The 20576-nt window shown below is 54.3% G+C and overlaps 2 protein-coding genes across 6 annotated transcripts; one reads left to right on the top strand and one right to left on the bottom strand.

Moving 5' to 3' along the window:
- Positions 1 to 7756: 7756 nt before the first annotated feature.
- Positions 7757 to 16187, top strand: AP2A1 (adaptor related protein complex 2 subunit alpha 1). 4 transcript variants are annotated; one of them, XM_056796803.1, is made up of 24 exons: positions 7760 to 7994; positions 10541 to 10609; positions 10720 to 10862; positions 10994 to 11187; positions 11261 to 11390; positions 11470 to 11571; positions 11766 to 11874; positions 11958 to 12108; positions 12204 to 12372; positions 12457 to 12594; positions 12859 to 13041; positions 13115 to 13212; positions 13296 to 13527; positions 13608 to 13778; positions 13866 to 14032; positions 14255 to 14320; positions 14488 to 14544; positions 14633 to 14715; positions 14805 to 14893; positions 15041 to 15165; positions 15296 to 15412; positions 15529 to 15598; positions 15690 to 15824; positions 15903 to 16187. In XM_056796803.1, the coding sequence occupies exons 1-24, from the start codon at positions 7928 to 7930 to the stop codon at positions 15978 to 15980; spliced, it is 2943 nt and encodes a 980-aa protein (XP_056652781.1). In that variant the 5' UTR covers positions 7760 to 7927; the 3' UTR covers positions 15981 to 16187. The 4 variants fall into 4 exon arrangements, with proteins under 4 accessions (XP_056652782.1, XP_056652781.1, XP_056652783.1 ...); XM_056796805.1 differs by lacking the exon at positions 7760 to 7994 and adding an exon at positions 8046 to 8404; XM_056796806.1 differs by lacking the exon at positions 7760 to 7994 and adding an exon at positions 8296 to 8404 and having other exon boundaries at positions 10694 to 10862.
- Positions 16188 to 16189: 2 nt separating this feature from the next.
- FUZ (fuzzy planar cell polarity protein) lies at positions 16190 to 20575 on the bottom strand. Of its 2 annotated transcripts, none has more exons than XM_001379723.4 (11): positions 18340 to 20575; positions 18043 to 18164; positions 17840 to 17924; positions 17672 to 17740; positions 17484 to 17588; positions 17219 to 17416; positions 17043 to 17138; positions 16852 to 16958; positions 16704 to 16768; positions 16539 to 16613; positions 16190 to 16465 (listed from the first exon to the last, which is right to left on the bottom strand). In XM_001379723.4, the coding sequence occupies exons 1-11, from the start codon at positions 18448 to 18450 to the stop codon at positions 16218 to 16220; spliced, it is 1281 nt and encodes a 426-aa protein (XP_001379760.1). In that variant the 5' UTR covers positions 18451 to 20575; the 3' UTR covers positions 16190 to 16217. The 2 variants fall into 2 exon arrangements, with proteins under 2 accessions (XP_001379760.1, XP_007492709.1); XM_007492647.3 differs by having other exon boundaries at positions 16704 to 16771.
- Between the last annotated feature and the right edge of the window lies 1 nt (position 20576).

Raw genomic sequence — 20576 nt, forward strand, 5'->3', positions numbered from 1 at the left:
CAACCCATGAAGAAAGAGCCCTATACCAATGGGTTTGGGGACTGGGGTTACAAAAATAAAAGGGAAAGATCATTCTTGCTCTGGAGGAGCTTATGCCTTTGGTACAGCGGATTAGGCTCAGACCTAGAGACAGGAGGTCCTGGGTTCAAAATTGGCCCAGTCTGTGACCCTGGTTAAGTCATTTAATCCCCATTGCCTAGCCCTTACCTGTCTTGTCTTGATGCTAAGTTTCAAGTATCAATTTGATGACAGGTGAGAATTCTTTTAAAAACTTATTTTGTTTTATATGCCTTTATAATCTGTCCCTCCCACTGTCCCCCTTCCTCAAGAGAGTAACAATCAGAACAAGAAAAAATGAAAACTGTCGGCATAAGCCCAGTCTAGCAAAACAAATTACTTTGATTGAAAAGGTACCTCCTCCTCTACATTTTTGGTCCATCATTCCTCTGGTGAGAGGTGGGAAGTGGAGTTCTTTGGCCCTTTAGACTTCTGGGTTCTCATTGCATTGATCACAGTTCTAAAGTCTTTCAGATCTGGTTTTCTGTATATCATTGTGCTCCAGTAGTGCTTAATCGATGTTTTCCATGTTTCCTTGGAAACTCCTGAATTGAATATATCCCAATGATATTCATTACATTCACAGATCATAACTGCCTCACAGGAGAATAGCCCCTTATTTCCAAGTTCTGACTACTCTGAAAAGAGCTGGTACAAATATTTTTGTAAACCTTTCTTTGATCTTTTTAGGGGAGGTTATATTTTAGTAGTTGTACAGTTGGATCTGTATAAATGGAAATTTTGAACCTTTGACTTTATTTCCCAGAAGTCCTTATTATTTCCCAAAATTCCCTATAATTTCTCCTGTGTCTCCACATTAGCGAAATCATGTTACTGGTATTTAACTGGATGTAACTCCTCCCATGCTCTCTCTCTCTCTTTTCTTTTACAAGACCAGGCTAAGTTCAGGCACTTCCTTTTACTTTAGTTATTATTAACAAAACATTTAAAATATAATACTTAGTTATTGAATATGAATTTTAATCTTTACATTTTGGTGACCACGAAGAGACTATGAATTCTCAAAAAAAAAAATTTAAGCAGAGAGCCTTACTGAAAAGATAGTAAGTTTGCCTGGTCTCCACCCACCATGAGGGTCCAGTGGTGGGATATGCCTGCACTTTGAGCCTCCTCTTGCCAAGACCAGACCCGCCACAAGAACCTGCCAATCCCAGCCATTTTTTTCCACAGAGGGTGCCATATAAAAATCTTCCCACCCCAATCCCTTCCCACACTCCACATGACTATTTCTAGCCTGCCATAGCCATTTTTCAGTGTGATGAAAAGAATCCCCATTCCTTCTAATTTTCAAACAGATTTTTTTTTTAAGCTGACTCTGGACTCCTAGTTTAGAAGGTTGTTTTTCAAGGTTTTTCACAGGGAGGGCAGAGAGTCCAAATTTAAAGTCAGTTTTGGGAAATAAACCTGCTTTTTCCTTCTCTCTCTTGATCCAAAATGCCATTCCTTCATATGCCAATATGCTATTGTTGTCCCTCAAAGTTTTGCCCTTAGAGAAGAGAGCACAGAAGAATAGCTCCTAAAAACACTTAAGTAAAAAAAAAAATCTACCTTCAGTCAGGGTTTCCTTTTGTTTAATTTTTATTTAAGGAGTAAACTTGTTACAAAGCATGGCTCACTCTATGAAAGAGCAGTGCATTACCTATCTCAAGCAGCTCAAAGTTTTGGAGTGTCTTTTCTCACTACTTTTCCTGGAAACAAGGATCCTTGCATTTGGCTTGAATAATCCTGAGATTCAGAGGGGAGATTCATCTTTCTACACACTTTTGGCATTTGGGCCTGCCCAACCTCTACAATACCTCCAATTTGAGATCCCTACATACTATGTTCAGTGCAGAATTCTCCCTCACTATGATCAGCTTCAGAGCTCTGACAAAAGAAATGCAAATGGATAATAAACACTGGGGGAGGGGAATGAAACTTTAAAAGACATCTGGAAGGTTATTGCTAACTATTTTGAGTTTATTCTCCTCCTATAATAGTGAACAAATCTATTGGGATTGGTGAAAAGGATTTTGACTGCACTGCCTGCCTGCACCTTCTCATTTGTTTATATTATTGTATTTACTGATTGCTTTAAAGTGTAATTTTTTTAAAGTTTATCTGTATTAATCTAATCAATATCTTTCTATAATACTGAATCATTTTAAGCTACTATGTTTTGCATATATTGATCTTTAATTTGTACCTTTATCTCTTCTGAAGGACAAAATAGTGTATAAGCCCATGAACATCTTGCCCAAACCTAAATCCATTGAAGATTACATGTTGCCTTAAAAAGTGTTTTCTGTTGTTTTTTTGTTTGTTTGTTTTTGTTAATTGTCACATAGATGATGATGGATGGATTTCAACAAAACTGGTTAAATTGTGTGCAATCTTTGGAGAATTTAATGAGCTAAGGATTTAAATGGTAATTCTAAGGGGTCTTCAGAAATAATTTTAATTAACTAGTGGTTTCTGAATGGATGATTTTTTATATTTATATTATAAAGAATATTGTATTAAAGGTAGAGAAACAAAGAAATGTTCCTACCAAGGTATTTATATGAAGCAGAAAGCCAAAAAGAGCTCCTGCAAAACTCTTCAGTTTAATTTACTTCCACCAGAAAAATCTAGATTTCTTAGTAATGTTCTCGACCCAAATAAATTTTACTTTGTATAAAAATATATTTGCCAAGGTTGAAAGATTTGCTACATCTGTAAAAATTATGACAAATATCCATCAATTCATAGGGTTTTTTTATGTCATACAGCAACTTATATGAAATATGATATAACAATCTATTCTGCGATTGTTATGTAATTTTTACCTGTGGCTGATAACTTTAGAAGGAGAAGGGAGACTGAAAGAAATAGCTGAATAATAAAGACTCAATATAACAAGCCGGCCAGCGGTTGTTATATAATTTTCCTTTGTGGGTTATAACTTGAGAAGGAGAAGGGAGCCTGAGGAAAATGGGTGATAAATGAAGACTCAAAGACAAGTTAAAAGTTATGGGGAGAGGCGGTTCTCCTTATAATGTTTTCCTTTGAAGATTAATTAAAGGAAAACATGAGAAATAAGAAAACATGTGGAAGTAAGAATTCCGAGATAGAAAGCATGTAGGTGACAGTGTCACTAGGAAAGATAAGGAGAGATAGGAGGAAGAATTCTGAGGATGCAGGAATCAAGAGAGAGAATAGCACCCCTTACCCCAGCTTTTATTGTGGATTGAGAGGTGATCAATGAATACATAACATAGCATAGGTCTTAACATTGGTTGAATAGACAATGACAAGATCAGAGGAGGTGGAGATTCACCTGACATGCGATTTTCAAAGAAATGTGGTTTGACCATGTGATATCCAAGCATTTGTGGCTTAGGCTCAGGAATTCTCCTGCCCTTTGAACTGTCTATACATTGATCATTAACTGATCTGACCAAGTATCTAATACATCAACCATACTTCCCCGATACCAACATGCCTGGTATGCTACACTCAAAGACAAGTTAAAAGATATGGGGAGAGGCACTATCTCCTTAATGTTTTCCCTTGGATAATTAATTAAAGGGAAACATGAGAAATAAAAAAAAACACGTGGGGAGTAAGAAATCCTTGATGCTTCCGATAAACAAGGGAGTCTGAGCATTAATAGGAAGCACTGGGGGCGACAGCATAGTGAGGAAAGATAAAGATCAGCAGGAAAAGGGTTAAGACAGAGAGACTCTGAAGATCCTGGGAAGTAAGAGAGAGATTAGTATTCCTGTTTTATTCTGAAAATCATAATGTACCCACACCATGATTCATGACCATGTTAAAAAGGAAACGGATCTCATTTTTTAGTGAGGAACCTTTGTATTTTACCTCTCCTTAGCTGACACATTGTGTCACTGATTATAAGCTACATATTTTTTATTTAAAAATTTTATTATTGTTTTTCTTGCATGTGCAATATAGCATCTGAGTTTTATTTTTCTCTCCTTTTTGTATTTGAAGCACATGTCAACAGTATTGAGAATATTTTTCTTTAACTTTTTTGATTTTGCAGTAATATAAGTTTAAAATACATCTGTTCTAATATTAATGCACACCCAAAAGCTTTAGACTATAAAAATGATGCCATTGATTAAATTTTTTTTTAATTTTAAAATTTTAATTAAAAAATTTAAAAATTATGGGACTTTGCTTAATGATTGTTTCTGATTCCAGAAGAAGGGAATATACAAAAGAGCCACTGTACAGGGCTAAAGAAGCACAGAGCACCTGTGCCATGAATGTGCCATGAAGATAAATGCCTGTAGAGACCACATGCTCCACCAGAAGATCCAGAGTGAACTTTGGGATGAGAATTGAACTATGGGGGTTGAAATGCTTTTGCTTTGTGTAGCATACCAGGAATATTGGCATCTGGGAAGTATGGTTGATGTATTAGATACTTGGTCAGATCAGTTAATGATCAATGTATAGACAGTTCTAAGAGCAGGAGAATTCCTGAGCCTAAGCCAGGAAGGCTTAGCCATCACCTTGTCAAACCTCATTCCTTTGAAAATTGCATGTCAGGTGAATCCCCACCTCCTCTGATCTTGTAATTGTCTATTCAACCAATGTTAAGACCTATGCTATGTTATGTATTCATTGATCACTTCTCAATCCACAATAAATGCTGGGGTGAGGGGCTCTATTCTCCCTCTTGATTCCTGCAACCTTGGAGTTCTTTCTCCTATCTCTATTTTTTCCTAGAGCCACTCGTGGCCATGTGCTTTCCATTTCGGAATTCCTACTTCCACGTGTTCTCTTATTTCTCATTCCTTTAATTAATTTTCAAAGGAAAATATTATAGGAGCTAGCGCTGCACTCCATATCAATTAACTTGTCTTTGAGTCTTCATTTATCACCCATTTTTCTCAGGCTCCCTTCTCCTTCTCAAGCTATAACCCACAAAGGAAAATAATATAGCAACCACTGGTCGGATTGTTATTCTTTGAATGTATACTCTTATGCCAAAGGGACTGCCCCCATATTGGCTTTTTGTCAACCTACTAATGATTGGTTTTGTTCTTTTTTTCCCTTTTATCTACAAATTATTGCAATTTTAAGTTGTTTTTTTTCCATGATCCTTTTGGGAAGACTGGTCTCCCAATAGGATCACAGGGGATATGTATAAATGGAGATTTTTAACCTTTGACTTCATTGCCCGGAAGTCCTTAATATTTCCCCAAATTCCCTATAATCTCTCCATCATCTCCACTTTGGTGAGATCATGTTATTGGTATTTAACTGGATGTAACTACTCCCATGTTTGTTTGTTTTTTTACACAACCAGGCTGAGTTCAGGTACTTCCTTTTATTTTAGTTATTATTAATTTTAATCTTTACAGATCAAATGTTCCTGTTAGGGTATAGTAAGAAGCTTACCCTTCAGCCTGGAGGGGGAGAGAATATCTCACACTGGAGAATGGAGCATATCAGTCTGAAAGTCATGGGAATAGTGGGGATTGGCATGCCCCATCCAGGACCAATGGCCAATTTGGGCTGATTATGGTTCATGTCACCATAACTAGGAAGGGTGGGGGCAGGGAGGAGTAACAAAGGAGAGGGAAAGGGGCTGCCATGTTGTTTAGGAGGTGGCCAGAGAGGACAGAATAAAACTAATCATGGTTGGGGCTTAGCTAGAGTTCTGCCAGAGGTGTTTGGAGAGGAGGGCGTCTTGCCTAGTATCACATACCTTCTAGCTAGTACATAGTTCTTTGGATGGTATATTGCCCATTAGACTGGAAGCTACTTGTTTTTTTTCCCTTTCCTTGTGAGATTGAGGGAGCAGGGTCATAAGAGCTGATTAGAGTCCAGGGCAGGATTTGAACTCCTGTCTTCCTAACTCCAGGCCAAGGTCTCTATACATTGCACCACCTCAGCAGTCACATTGTAAACTATACGCATCTACGGTCTGCATAATAACTTGGGGGTCCCTGGCCCCATGCACATACCCATTTTATAGATGAGGAAACTGAGACTGGGAGAGGAAGGTGTTTGCATATGGTTAGATGGCTAGTAAGTGTCAGAAGGCATCTGCAACCCAGGTCTCTTGTTACTTACAGGATGGTCATTTATCCATTCCATCTTTCTGAGGCTGGACATGGGAAGGGCAACCGGAACAACCGCCTCGCCTAGGGAGGACCGTTCCCAGGACATCTCCATTCCACTCCCTTGAATTTAGAATGAACTTTCTCCATAGAACTTTCACAAAGTCCACCTGTAGAATTCAGAATGGACTCTCCCAGTCCTGCTGAGATTTACAGAAAGGGCAGACAGGGGAGACCTGGGGCATGGGGTAGGTATATCTTCTCCAGGATTCAGAATGGACTCTTCCCAGTTTACCTAGGACTATGGAGGCTTGGAGGAGGAAGGAGATTCACCTAAAAAGAAACTGCTCCACCCGCAGGTCTTGCTAAAACCCAGGCTAGAATCATGGAGGTATATCTTCCCCCAGATTTAAGAATAGCCTCTTCCAATCCATCTACATTCTATTGTCAGAGCAGTCTACTTAACCAGGGAGTAGGGGAGGCATCTGCTAGCTGGCATTTAGAATGGCCTTCTAGTACCTTCCCCCGAAATTCAGAATAGACCCTCCTAGATCTATTAACGGAGCAGTCCGTGGCCTCCTCGGCGTGTGTGTGTGTGTGTGTGTGTGTGTGTGTGTGTGTGTGTGTGGTGTAGGAAGCACACCTCCCCCTAGATTCCAGCTCGGACTCTCCTTGCCTCCCTAGAATCTATTGAAGGAGCAGTACACGGACCGTTGGGCTTGGGGGGCATGTCCTCTCCGAGGTATCAGAATGGACTCTCCCTGCCTTTCTAGAACCTATTGAAGGAACAGTCTGTGTAACCTTGGGAGTAGGGGAGGCATCATGGGATTTAGAACGGCCTCCTTGTACTTCCCCCCGAAATTCAGAATAGATCTTCGTAGAACTATTGACGGGGAGGGGCGCATTATCCTCCACATACCAGAATGGACTCTTCCCGTTTGCCTTTCTGGTAGTTTCGAAGGAAAAGCCCATGGAATCATGGGGGGGGGGGTACTTCCCCTGGATTCAAACCAGCCAGTCTCAAGCTCTATTTCCCGAACCCACAGCGGCTAGGCTCACGTTCAGTTCGGCTGTATGTAACCTCTGGCAGTTTACGAATCCATCCTTACTCCCCCACCCTGACCCCTTTTCTGCAGCAGGGAATTGCAGGCCTCATTCCACCTATCCCAGTTCGCTCCGCCTCTTGGCCAATCGCGGATGCCTCGGTTTTCACCAATCTCCGTTGGTAGCGGAGGAGACGTGTATCACGATTGGTCCATATTTTTCTTCCCTTCCGCCGCTTTTCACTTTCTTTTGTACGATTCGCTGGCAGTGGCAGAAGTTTATCAGGTTGTCCAATAGGAATAAAGCTCGGGGAGTAGGAGGCGGGCTCTTTGCGGGAGTCGAACTCCACCCGTCTCCCAGGCAACGCCCCTCCCCTCCCCTTAACCTACGTCCCCCCCCCCCACTTCGCCGACCCTGTCCTCCGGGCGGAAACAGTGGCCGAGCTTGGCCAATGGGCGGTGGGTAAGGCGGAGACGGTTCTGCACGACATAAGCCTGGTCCAATGGAGTCAGGAGGAAGGCGGGGCGGCTGCGGCGATGACCAATAGGCACGGGGAGACGCGGGGGCGGCGGCCCAATGAGGGGGCGTCTCCGCGGCCTGCCAGCCTGCCTGCCTGCCGCGGTCCCTCCCTTCCTCCCTCAGCACCGAGGAGAGGAGCGTCCGGTGGTCCCGGCCCTGGCCCCGGCTCCGGCCCCGTCCCCGCCCTTCTACGCTCCCGGCCCAGCCCGGGGGCCCCTGCCGCCATCATGCCGGCCGTGTCCAAGGGTGACGGCATGCGGGGCTTGGCCGTGTTCATCTCGGACATCCGCAACTGTGAGCGGGGCGGGGGCGGGGGCGGGGCGGGACCGGGAGGGGCCACGCCCCAGTCCTTCCTGGCTCCAGAAGCTGCTGGGGCTCCCTAGTGCTGCGCGCCCCCTCCCCCACCGTGCTGTGGCTCAGCTCAGCACCCCACTCCCACTCCCACTCCACAAATGGGTCCGGGCCAGCCCCTTAGTGTACAGAGGAAGAAATTGAGGACGAGCCCAAGGTCATTCAGCTAGACAGGAGCAGGGTCATATTGGAATCCACCGCTGGGGAAGGGGTGGGGCAGACCACCAATGGGGGGGGGGCTCCCTCCACACTGGTTTCAGAGAAGCCTGCCATGGGGATGGATGGGGCTATGGGCACGGGAGAAGCACCTACTCGATGCCAGGCACTGGAGATACAAAAGAGGCCAAAGCCAGGTAGGTCCTGCCCTCCAGGAGCTTACAGCCCATTGGGGGAGTGGGCCGACCCACAAGGCTGTATACAGGATACATAGGAAACCACAGAGGGAAGGCAATGGACGCCGCTCTGAAGAAGGTGGGGTTTTAGTTGGGGAAATGCCCAGGCGGGGAGCAGCCCCAAAGCAGGTGTCATCGGATTGAAGATTACAGTGGGATCTGGAGAGTGAGAAGACTGGACCTTGAAGGGCTTTGTACCTGGAGGCTATAGGGAGCCGTTGGGGTATCCCGGTGCTTTAGGAGGACCACTTTGGTGCCGGACAGAGGATGGACTAGAGGGGGGAGAGTGGAGGCAGCACCCCAGCGGGGGCAGTGTCAGAAGAGGGTACAGAGGCAATGCCTTCCTGCATCTGGGGAGTGAGAGAGAGTGAAGAGCCCAGGAGGGACTGGGAGGAGGCTGGTACCCTCCTGGGTAATAAGGAAGTTTGGAAGAGAAAGGGAGGCTTTATGGGGAAGAGCGTGAGTTCAGTTTGGGGCACACGTAGTGAGCTGAGAATGTACTGCGTGTGCTATTCAGACCTCACACCCTCCCTGGAAGGGACTAGGTAGGGGCTGTTTCATTCCCAGTTGTTGACCAAACTGAGCCGGCTCTGCCCTGGGTCACACAGCCAGTATCTGAGGCTGAGCTCCATCCACTGTGAAGGTCACGCAGGGGAGGAGAGAGGAGCCTGGGTAAGGAGCCTCAGGCTTTGAGTTGGGAAGGAGGAACAGGAAGGAGAAAAATGGGGAGTGTACATTTCAGCCAGGATGGAGAACCTAGGCATGTAAAGTAAATGTAAAATCCTGGCTTTTGTCTAAAAACATTTCACTGCACATGGTCAGGATTGGGGGGGGGGGGCGATCAGCAGACTGCCAGCTCAACTGTCTGGACTCTAACCTGGTCAGACCCATCACTGGGACCCCTTAGACTTCCTCCAAGGGACAGGAACAAAGGATGGAGAAGAAAAAGCTCAGGGAGCACAGGAATGGGCTCTAGGTTGTCTTGTGGAAGACTGAGGACTCCTGGGAGGCAAGAAAGACTTTCTCCTATTCTGAGCTGTCTAGTTGTGGCACAGGCCACCTTGGGAGATATTTAGCTGCTCAGGGGGAGGCTGAAGGGTGGGCATTTGTTAAGGACCTACTCAGTGCCACATGCTAGGACTCCAGAGACAAAGTGAGTTGGGACCTGCCTGACTGACAAAGAGAAGTTCCTATCCAGCCTGGACCAGTTTTATGTCAGTAACAATGATTTTGGTGTGGGATGCTGATTGCTCACTAGGATTGCCAGAAAGTTTCACTTAGGGGGACCCTTGAAGCAGGCCAGAGGCCCTGGGACACAAAAGGCCTAGAGGAGAGAGATGACCTGTTGTGCAGGGAGGAAGCATTTGTAGAGCTCCTGCTCTGTGCTGGCAGTGGACATGGTGCAGGGCCTGGACTCAGGAAGGCTCAGCTTCCCGAATTCAAATCTGGCCTCAGACACTTCCTAGTTTTGTGACCCTGGCCAGGTCAGTTCATTCACCCTGCCAGTCTCAGTCTCCTCATCTGTAGGGTGAGTTGGAGAAGGAAATGGCAAACTACTTCAGTATCTCTGCCAAGAAAACTCCAAATGGGGCCACATAGAATCAGACACCACTGAAAATGACTGAACAGCAAAACTGTCCAAGTCTCTGGGCTAAGTGCTTCTCAAGTATTATCTCATCCTATCCTTGCCACACTTGGAGGGGTGGGTGCCACTGTAATTCTTATTTTATGGATAAGGAAACGAAGCAGGCAGAGAAGTGACTTGCCCAGGGTCACAGGGCCAGGATGTTATCTGCGGCTGCATTTGAACTTGGGTCTTCTTGACTCCAGACTCTTTGGATTAAGAAGGAGAGTGAAGGATGGACAGGCTGGTGTGGGAAGAGAAGACTCTTTCCCCTGATATGCTGTGTGACCTTAGATAAGTCCCTCCTCCAGGCCATGGTTTCCCCTTCTGTTCAATGAGGGATTCTTTAAGTACATGCCCTCAAGGGGCCCTTCCACACCTCAAGGATGCTGCCCAGGATGGTGGTGTTCTCGGTTGGGGGAGGCTTTGACGAGGAGGGGAAGATTTTGGGTCTGGACCTTTCCCCACTCCAGGTAAGAGCAAGGAGGCTGAGGTCAAGAGGATCAACAAGGAGCTGGCCAATATCCGGTCCAAGTTCAAAGGTAAGTGGAGGGCGAGGGGGTGGGGGTGACTGAGGGCCCACTTCTTCCTCGTGCCACCTCCTGTGCCCTGACTGCCCAGCCTAGTCCCTCCTCTGGTCCCCTCCTCCTAGGGGACAAGGCCCTGGACGGCTACAGCAAGAAGAAGTATGTCTGTAAGCTGCTTTTCATCTTCCTGCTGGGCCACGACATCGACTTTGGCCACATGGAGGCCGTGAACCTGCTCAGCTCCAACAAGTACACGGAAAAACAGATTGTGAGTGGTGGAGGCTCAGGGGCCTGGGGGGCCTAGGGGAGTTTGGAGTGGGGGCCAGGGGGAGCGGGGGGGGGGGGGGCGGGGGCCCAGGGGAGGCAGTTCTGAGTGAGGCCCCGGGCTCCCTGGGCCAGGGCTACCTGTTCATCTCGGTGCTGGTGAACTCGACGTCGGAGCTGATCCGCCTCATCAACAACGGGGTCAAGAACGACCTGACGAGCCGGAACCCCACCTTCATGTGCCTGGCCCTGCACTGCATCGCCAACGTGGGCAGCCGCGAGATGGGCGAGGCCTTTGCCGCTGACATCCCCCGCATCCTGGTGGCGGGGTGAGGGGCGTGGAGTGAGGGGGGGGTGGGGGGCGGGGGGGCTGGGCAGCCCCTGAGCCTCGGTGCCCCCCAGGGACAGCATGGACAGCGTCAAGCAGAGTGCCGCGCTGTGCCTGCTGCGCCTGTACAAGGCGTCTCCGGACCTTGTGCCCATGGGCGAGTGGACGGCGCGTGTGGTGCACCTCCTCAATGACCAGCACATGGTGAGCTGCGGGAGGTGTGGGGGGGGGTCCAATGGCCCCGACGCCCCCTCCAGACTGCCCTCCCTTCCCTCTCCCCCAGGGCGTAGTCACGGCTGCCGTCAGCCTCATCACCTGCCTCTGCAAGAAGAACCCGGATGACTTCAAGACCTGCGTCTCCCTGGCCGTGTCCAGGCTGAGCAGGGTGAGCGCCCAGCGGCCAGGAGGGCTTCTCTCGGGAGGGGTGGCGATGATGCTCTGAGAGAAGGGCGAGCGGAGCCTGCCTCGGAGGCCCCGGCACCAGCATGGGAAGATTTGAGCCCCGAGCCGAGAGCCCAGCAAGGTGGGAGGTGTGGGGACCCCCATCCTCTCCCACTGCCATCTCCCCCTCTCCCCCAGATTGTCTCCTCAGCCTCCACAGACCTCCAGGATTACACCTACTACTTCGTCCCTGCCCCGTGGCTGTCTGTGAAGCTGCTTCGGCTCCTGCAGTGCTACGCCCCCCCAGGTGGGCCCGGGGGAGGCGGGGGAGAGCCCTGGGGCGCGCAGGCTCCCCGCTGGGCCCTGACCCTTCCCTTCCCCTGGCTCCAGAGGACGCCGCGGTGAAGGGGCGGCTGGTGGAGTGTCTGGAGACGGTGCTGAACAAGGCCCAGGAGCCCCCCAAGTCCAAGAAGGTGCAGCACTCCAACGCCAAGAACGCCGTCCTCTTCGAGACCATCAGCCTCATCATCCACTACGACAGGTGGGGGGGTGGGGGGTGCGGGCCGCGGGCTGCGGCGGGGCGGGGCGGGCCTGGCCCCAGCGGTGAGTCACCCTGGCCTGCCCCCTGCCCCGCAGCGAGCCCAACCTCCTGGTGCGGGCCTGCAACCAGCTGGGCCAGTTCCTGCAGCACCGGGAGACCAACCTGCGCTACCTGGCCCTGGAGAGCATGTGCACGCTGGCCAGCTCCGAGTTCTCTCATGAGGCCGTCAAGACCCACATCGACACCGTCATCAACGCCCTCAAGGTAGGGCCGCGGCCCCCCCTCCGCCTGCCCCCCGCCCCCGCCCCCGCCCCCCCCAACCCCAGGCTGCTCTCCCCTGTGCCCCAGACGGAGCGCGACGTCAGCGTGCGGCAGCGGGCAGCCGACCTCCTCTACGCCATGTGCGACCGGAGCAACGCCAAGCAGATCGTGTCGGAGATGCTGCGCTACCTGGAGACGGCGGACTACGCCATCCGGGAGGAGATCGTGAGCCGCGGGCGGGCGGGGCAGGGCCCAGCGGAGAAGCTGTCTGGGCTAGGGGGGGAAGAGATCGCGAGTGGGCGGGGCCTAAAGAACCACCACTAGGGAGGTCTGGGGGCGGGGCCAGAGAGGCGAGTGGGCGGGGCCGACTGCCTTCCCCGCGGAGATCTTGAGTGGAGGGGCGGGACTCGTGGGGGCTCAGCGGGGTGGGGCCATGGGCGTGGCAGGGCGTGGCCGCCGTCTTAGCGCCTCCCCCATCCCCTGGCCCAGGTGCTCAAGGTGGCCATCCTGGCCGAGAAGTACGCTGTGGACTATAGCTGGTATGTGGACACCATCCTCAACCTGATCCGCATAGCTGGCGACTATGTGAGCGAGGAGGTGTGGTACCGCGTGCTGCAGATTGTCACCAACCGCGACGACGTGCAGGGTTATGCGGCCAAGACAGTGTTTGAGGTCAGGCCCCGCCCCAGCTCCCCTCAGCCCCCCCCCAGCCCCAGCCCCCCCTTACTTGTCTCCCCTCCCCCAGGCCCTTCAGGCCCCTGCCTGTCACGAGAACATGGTGAAGGTCGGGGGCTACATCCTGGGCGAGTTTGGGAACCTCATCGCGGGGGATCCGCGCTCCAGGTGAGGAGCGCCGGCCGGGGCGGGCGGGCGGTGAGGGTGGCGGGGGTCTCCATGCCAACCGGCCTGGCCCTGTGCCCCCACAGCCCCCCGGTGCAGTTCTCCCTGCTGCACTCCAAGTTCCACCTGTGCAGTGTGGCCACGAGGGCGCTGCTGCTGTCCACCTACATCAAATTCATCAACCTGTTCCCCGAGACCAAGGCCACCATCCAGGCGGTGCTGCGGGCCGGCTCCCAGCTGCGCAATGCCGACGTGGAGCTGCAGCAGCGGGCCGTGGAGTACCTGACCCTCAGCTCCATCGCCAGCACTGACGTCCTGGTCAGTGAGATGGCGGCGCGGCGCGGAGGGCTCCCCGGGCCCCTGCGGCCTGCCTGGCCTGATGCCCTCTCTGCCCCCAGGCCACGGTGCTGGAGGAGATGCCCCCTTTCCCGGAGAGGGAGTCCTCCATCCTCGCCAAGCTCAAACGGAAGAAGGGCCCCGGGGCGGCCGGCACCCTGGACGATGGGCGCAGGGAGCCGGGGCCCGGAGGCGACGTGAATGGGGGCATGGAGCCAGCCCCCAGCTCTGGGGTAGGAACGGGTGGAGAGGGGGGCGGGCGAGAGGGGCGGGCCGCTGTGTGCCCGGCCGGACACTACCCAGGGACCCTCTCTTTTCAGTCCACGCCCTCGCCCTCGGCCGACCTCCTGGGGCTGCGGGCGGCCCCTGCCCCCACGGCCACCCCAGCTCCCACGGGTGCCGGCAGCCTTCTGGTGGACGTGTTCTCAGACAGCCCTACGGGGGGCCCGCCCAGCCTGGGGCCCACCCCCGAGGAGGCCTTCCTCAGGTACCCGGCCCCTTCCCCTGGGGCGGCCACCTGCCCACCTGTCTGCCTGGCCCCCTCTCTTGGGTGGCCTGTCTGCCTCCTCCTCTGGGGCCTCCCCCTCTGGCTCCTCTCTCTGCTGTCCTTGGGCTGAGCCTGCTCTCCTCTCTCTGCCTTGCTGCCTCCCTGGGATTGGCCGCCCGCCCTGTCCTTCTCCCGTGTCTGTCCTGGGATCGGATGGCCCAGTGAGCTGGAGCCCCCCGCCCCTGAGAGCCCTATGGCCCTCTCGGCCGACCAGGCTCCAGCTGCTGAGTAAGGGGGAGGGGGCCCGAGGGGAGGGGGCTGGCCACAGGGGTCTGGGAGGGGTGGGGGGTTGGGGGCCCCAAAGGGGGAAGCCCTGGGGGGGGGAGCCCCAGGGGCCACGGCTTCTGTCCTTCCCTGCCCCGCCCTCGAGCCTCATCTCTTCTCTTTCCTTCCAGCACAGCAGCCGAGGACCCCGGCGTCCCCATCCCTGAGGCCGATGAGCTTCTGAACAAGTGAGTGCCGGGCTGGGGAGGCGGGCCCTGGGCCTGGGCCCAAGGAGGCCTAGGCCAGCCCTCACTGCTGGCCCTCGGCCCCCCACAGGTTTGTGTGCAAGAACAATGGGGTCCTCTTCGAGAACGCTCTGCTACAGATCGGGGTCAAGTCCGAGTTCAGGCAGAACCTGGGTGTGTGAGCCGGGGAGCGGGAGGGTGTTTGGGAGAGGGCAGGGCAGGGCCTTGGGGGGCCGGGCCACGCTCAGTTGTCTCTTCTCCAGGCCGCATGTATCTCTTCTATGGAAACAAGACCTCGGTCCAGTTCCAGAACTTCTGCCCCACCGTCAGTCACCCCGGAGACCTCCAGACTCATATCCTTCTCGGGCTCGGCCCCAGTTCTGGGCCCCCCGCCCCCCCCCTTCTTCGGTGCCTCCTCCAGCTGCCCTGCTGTGGGGCTCCCCCTCCCCCATCCCTGCTGCCCGCCCAGGTTTCCTTCCTTGACGGCCTCCTGGGGGCACAGCTGGTGGTACAGACCAAGCGGGTGCCGGGGCAGGTGGATGGGGGTGCCCAGGTGCAGCAGGTCCTCAACATCGAGTGTCTGAGGGACTTCCTCACCCCTCCACTGCTGACCGTGCGTTTCCGGTGAGAGGCTGAGTCGGGGCCAGGCCATGGGGCGGGTGGACGGACGGCCTTGGGGACAGGCTGGGGGCCTCGGGAGGTGCAGACGGGGCTGGCGCCTAGCTGGGGCTTCCCTTGCCTTCCCGCCGCCCAGGTATGGGGGTGCTGCTCAGGCCCTCACCCTCAAGCTGCCGGTGACCATTAACAAGTTTTTCCAGCCCACCGAGATGGCTGCCCAGGATTTCTTCCAGCGTTGGAAGCAGCTGAGTCTGTGAGCGGCCGCTGGGCCAGGGCTGGGCCGGGGCTTGGGCCGTGGGAGGGCGCGCTTGGCCCCGAGGCCGGACCTTCGGGGCTCAGCCCTTTCTCTTTCCCTCCCGCTGTCCCCAGCCCCCAGCAGGAGGCCCAGAAGATCTTCCAGGCCAATCACCCCATGGACTCGGAGGTGACCAAGGCCAAGGTGAGGGGCTGGGAGCCCAGGGGCCAGGAGGGGGCCGGGGCCCGGGCCCGGCTGGAGCGCCCGCCCTGCATCTGCCCGCTTTTGCTCACAGCTCCTCGGCTTTGGCTCGGCCCTGCTGGACAATGTGGACCCCAACCCCGAGAACTACGTGGGCGCCGGCATCGTGCAGACCAAGGCCCTGCAGGTGGGCTGCCTGCTGCGGCTGGAGCCCAACGCCCAGGCCCAGGTGAGGGGCAGCCCCCGGGGAGGGTCCTCCCGGGCCTGCGCGCACGGTCCCTGACCCGCTTCCTTCTCTCCTGGGCAGATGTACCGCCTGACTCTCCGCACCAGCAAGGAGAGCGTGTCTCGCCACCTGTGCGAGCTGTTGGCTGAGCAGTTCTGACCTTGCGCCGGGCGCGCCCAGGGCCAGATCCGGCCTCCGGCTGGGGGGGCCGCCCTGCCCTTTTGTATCTATTTTTTCATCTGCTGCTGTTTACAGTGTCGGGGTCCCTCCTGAGGCCCCAGAGGGAGGGCCCAGGCCGCCCCCACCTCTGCCCCGCCCCCAGCCCACCGTGTACCCACGTGAGCGAATAAAGACGTGAGACGCTGGTGTGCCGGGCCGTGGGCGTTTTATTGGGGTCTAGAGGATTGGGGTGAGGGCGTGCAGGGTCCGGGTGGCCAGGCCCCGTAGGCCGTGGGCTGGGCTCCGGGGACTCACCAGCAGCAGGAGCCGTCGGGGCCCCGCCTGCACAGCCACCAGCCGGAGCCCAGCCCCGGGGTTGCCCCGGCCCCCCGGGCCCTCGGCCGCCTCGGACACCACATAGCAGGCTCTGGCAACCTCTGCAGGACCTCCCTGCTCCTCGGCCTTCTCCTCCAGTGATCCTGCCTCTGAAGAGAAAAGGGATGAGCTGGCTGCGGGGGCCTCCCGGGCTCCCCTCCCCTTCCCAAGGGGCCTGCTGACCTGGGGGGAAGTAGCTGCTAGTGACCAGCACGTAGAAGGAACGCAGGAGGCGCCGCCGGCTCCTGGGAGAAGGGCCTGGAACAGAGACGGAGAAGGACCGTGGAGGACCATGAAGCCACCTCCTGCCTCCCTCCCCCCGCCAGGCTGGGCCACCCCAAGGCTCACCTTCCACCCCACCGAGTTCCACAGTGAAGAGGCCACGTCTCTGCTCCAGGTGCAGGAGGAGGAGTCTGCTGGGGAAGAGCCTGTTAGCTCGTGGGGAGTGGGGCAGGCTGAAACCTCTAAGGCCCTGCAGGACTCCCCTCTCACTTACCCCAGAATGTCAGGGTGCACAGGGAAGCCTGCAGGAAGCCCCCTGGGTACCAGGGCCAGGCAGGCTCTGAGTGGCTCCAGCACCGGCTGCCACCAGCGCTCCAGGACCTAGGGAAGGGGGCGGAGGTCAGGGCAGAGGCCAGGCCGGGTGTCAAGCTGTGCCCTGGGCTCCCTTGGTGTCCGGGGGCTCACCTGAGGCTCCACCTGGCTCAGAGGGGGCTGAGGGCCACACAGCATACAGAGGTCCAGGCCTGGCAGCAGCATGAGTGTCAGGAGCCGGTGAGGCACCTGGCAAGGCAGCAGCTTAGAGGGAGGCTAAGGAAAAGCTCCCCTGCGTCCCTTCCCTGGTCCCTGTCCCCGCCACTCACCGTAGGGCTCCCGTGGGGCAGATAGACAGGGTAGTCACGGGCTGCCTGGACCGGGAGGGTGCCCACCAGCCAGGGCAGCAGCACCGACTCCGGTGCCCCAAGGCGCCACCAGCCCTGGGTAGCCGCTACTACCCGGCCCCTGGCCACCAGACTGGCAAAAACACTGCCCATCTCCTCGGCAATGCCCGCCAGGGCTTCCTGTGGGAAAGCTGGGTTCAGTCTGTGCTCCCTGCCCTCCCTGCCCTCCCCTGGGTCCTGGGCACACCTGCAGCAGGGGCCCATCCGGAGGGGCGATGCAGTCCACACACTGGGTCAGGTCCCCCATGAGCTCCGAGTCCAGCAGGAGGCTGTCAATGAGGCCGTAGGTGGCCTGTGGAGAGAAGAAGCGGGCAGAGCCGTGGGTGCCAGCCCAGAGCCTTGTGCCCTGCCCACGGCCCTGCCCCCCCCCCTCACCCTCAGGTCCTTCTTCAGTCTCTCCACGTTGCGGATTTGGGTCAGCTCTTCCAGTCCAACCAGCAGGACCTAGAGACAGATATTGTGGGGGGGTCTGGCTGCCAGGGGTCTGTGGCACAGGGTGGGAGGGGACCGTGGGACCCTGGATCCCCACTGGAGACTGCTCACCATGGCCCCAAACACCAGCTCCAGCAGCCGCTCCAGCCTGAGCTCTGGGGACCCCTGCTCCGAAGACAGGACGATGAGGCTGATGCTGCGGATGGAAGGGTGGGGGGCTGCAGGGGTCAGGGGCCCTGGTGTCCCCGCCTCCCCTCTGCAGCAGGAAATGCAGCCAGAGCCTGCAGAGTGCCCGGACGCCCCCATGCCGCTACCTATCATGGAAAGTCTTCCACACCACCGCTGTGTCCTTGGTGCGTGCCGAGCGCAGCGTCACGTCCATGTTCGCGCCGAACATGTGCACGCCATTGAGGGAGCCGATGATGGAGAAGGGTAGCTGCAAGGGGCATGGGATCAAGTCTGGAGCTGAGGAACCAACACCTACTGGGGCCGGGACTGAGAACTACAGCTCCCGGCAGGCCTTCACCGGCGCCTCCAGGACCCGGACGCGCAGAGCCCGCCGGGAGCTGTAGTTCAGCCCACTCCTAGCCCGCTTCTGCCAAAGGCCCCACCTGCTGACGAGAGGGGGCGCCCCCGCGGCTGCTCCTGCAGAACAGGGGTACTCCACTCGAGGTGGTGAGGCAGAGCAGGTGCACGGCACCCTCGGTGCTCTCCTCCGCCATGCCGGCCCTGCGGGGCGGCGCACGGATCACGCAGGGATCAACCCCGCGCTTCGGCACACAAGGACGACGACATCCACTGTGATCGGGAAGCGGTCCCTCTTCTTCCAGCCGGCCGGAAGTGCGTGCGCCCGAATCAAAGATGGCGGCATCCGGACTCTATCCCTCTCCGCTTCCGTTGTCAGAAGTGTTTACTCCCACATCAAAGATGGCGGCAGCCCCTTAACTGGGGTTGCGAGAACGGATCTCGGGACTGATGCTCTCTTTGCTCTGCCAGCGCTTCCACTTCAGGAAGTGCGCGCGCCTCTATCAAAGGTGGCGGCGGCGGTGGTCTGGACTCGCCCAGCCGAAACATATACCGGAGTCAGTTGCTCTGCGGAGAGCTGAGCTCTCTCCCCAGGCGACCGGTGTTTCGCAGGTGCTTCTCGCCTCCTTGACCTACTGGCCACAAGCCAATTCTCGCTTTCACCATCCCAAGGCCCAGTTCGAAGATGGCCGAAGCTAATTGGCTTGCCTGGCAACCACTCTCACTTTCTCGGGGCTGGTGGCTTCATCACCGCCCAATACAACCCATGAAGCCAGGCACTTGGTCAGAACTAAACTGGCTGTTTTGATGTCACACATTTTGCGTTGATGGCCGTTGATATGGTTAAGTTGAATCATTTTCTGCTATTAAACCAGCCCAGAATTCCTAGTGTAAAGTCAATCTGGGCTTCTTTGTGATGCCATCTGCCTTCATCCAATTTGTACCCACTGGAATTTAAACTTATGACTGACCAAATGAATAAAAAAGCGTTCATTAAGCTCTGTGTACTGGGGAAACAAATACCCAAATTAAGACTGGTTCTGCTGTCAAGAAGCTCAGGGGCTAATGGGGGAGAAAATATAGGGAGGGTTTCCATCCCAACAGAAAGACCCTTAGTAGTCCTTGGGGGTGCATTTGCAAAATAGATAGCAATGCCTCTTGAATAGAATTTCATTGCTAAAATCAAGTCTAATGTGTGATTTTCTGATTTGACAATGACATCTGACTACCATGGGATCAGGAAGCAAGAACCCTTTCTCTTTTGGGTTGAGATTGAGGCCTAGAATCCACTCAGATTTCTTTCCTAGAAGCTGTATGATTCAGGTTCCAGTTGTCCCTTTTTTGACACTCCAGTTCCTGTGTTCTGGGAATGGATCCAGTGATCCCTGGTTTTGGACCCAAGACCTACCCGTTTCACAGAACTCTCTTCCCCTAAAGACAAAGAACCCTACACTGGGGGTTGGGGGGTAGGGGGTGGGGAAGAGAAAAGAGAATGTATTTGAGAAATGAGCCTTGGCAACAGCTTGGGGTGGGTGGCATAATAGAGGAGTCCAAGATGAGTCCTGGCTTGTGAGCCTGAGTCACTGGGAAGATAGCCTCTTCTGTAGTAATAGGGTAGGTAGGAATGATGAAGTTTTAGGGGGAAAAGATGAATTTCATGTATTGAGTTTAAGTTGCTACTGGACATTCAAGATGTGGAAGCCAAATTGTACAGAGGTTAAGAAGAAAGGGGAGAGAAAATGGAGGTTCCAGTTGCAGATGGCCTTTTGGAGGAGTTTAGCTACAAAGGGCAGAAGAGATCTAGCATAGAAGGATCCTACTTTCTTAGCATCCCTTAGCAGGAATGGAAGGATAAAGTGAGTTTTTTGGGTCTCTAATCTCTTTTCTCTACATTTCTTGAAAAACCTGTCTCCCAATTAGTATTTCTATTTCTTCTCAATCTTACGTTATATCATCTGTAATTTTGTTTTTTACTTCTTCAATCAATTGAATTATCATCCTCTTGGGCACCCAGGCTTGTAATATCATCTTCTTTCCTTTTGGGTGCAGTCAGAGGGGAATGGGGATTAGAGCTAACCTGGAGTTTCAGAAATTTGGACACCTTTATTCCTGGCCATCAGAGTGAGGAGGGAGACCCGAATCGGGATGAGAGTGAAGCTTGTGTGCATAAGGAAGTCAGAGGTACTCGCGACAGCAGAGGAGGGAGCCCCCTGGAGGTCTGTCCAGAAGCAAACTCCAAAGCCTTCAACCTCCAAGATCGCAGGATGGAGTTGCCTAGCAACAGTCCTCTGCGGGCAAGAGAGAGGATATCGTTGCCTAGCAA

This window comes from Monodelphis domestica, chromosome 4 (genome assembly GCF_027887165.1).
Source record: "Monodelphis domestica isolate mMonDom1 chromosome 4, mMonDom1.pri, whole genome shotgun sequence".
Lineage (NCBI taxonomy): Eukaryota > Metazoa > Chordata > Mammalia > Didelphimorphia > Didelphidae > Monodelphis > Monodelphis domestica.

Coding starts and splice junctions, on each gene's coding strand:
- AP2A1 (XM_056796805.1), top strand. CDS start 8,323: ATGGGGATGGATGGGGCTATGGGCACGGGAGAAGCACCTACTCGATGC. Junction 13,528..13,607: donor TCGCCAGCACTGACGTCCTG/GTCAGTGAGATG, acceptor CTCTGCCCCCAG/GCCACGGTGCTGGAGGAGAT. Junction 15,166..15,295: donor CTGCTGACCGTGCGTTTCCG/GTGAGAGGCTGA, acceptor CCCGCCGCCCAG/GTATGGGGGTGCTGCTCAGG.
- FUZ (XM_007492647.3), bottom strand. CDS start 18,450: ATGGCGGAGGAGAGCACCGAGGGTGCCGTGCACCTGCTCTGCCTCACC. Junction 18,165..18,339: donor GCGCCCCCTCTCGTCAGCAG/GTGGGGCCTTTG, acceptor TGCCCCTTGCAG/CTACCCTTCTCCATCATCGG. Junction 16,772..16,851: donor GTGCACCCTGACATTCTGGG/GTAAGTGAGAGG, acceptor GCTCTTCCCCAG/CAGACTCCTCCTCCTGCACC.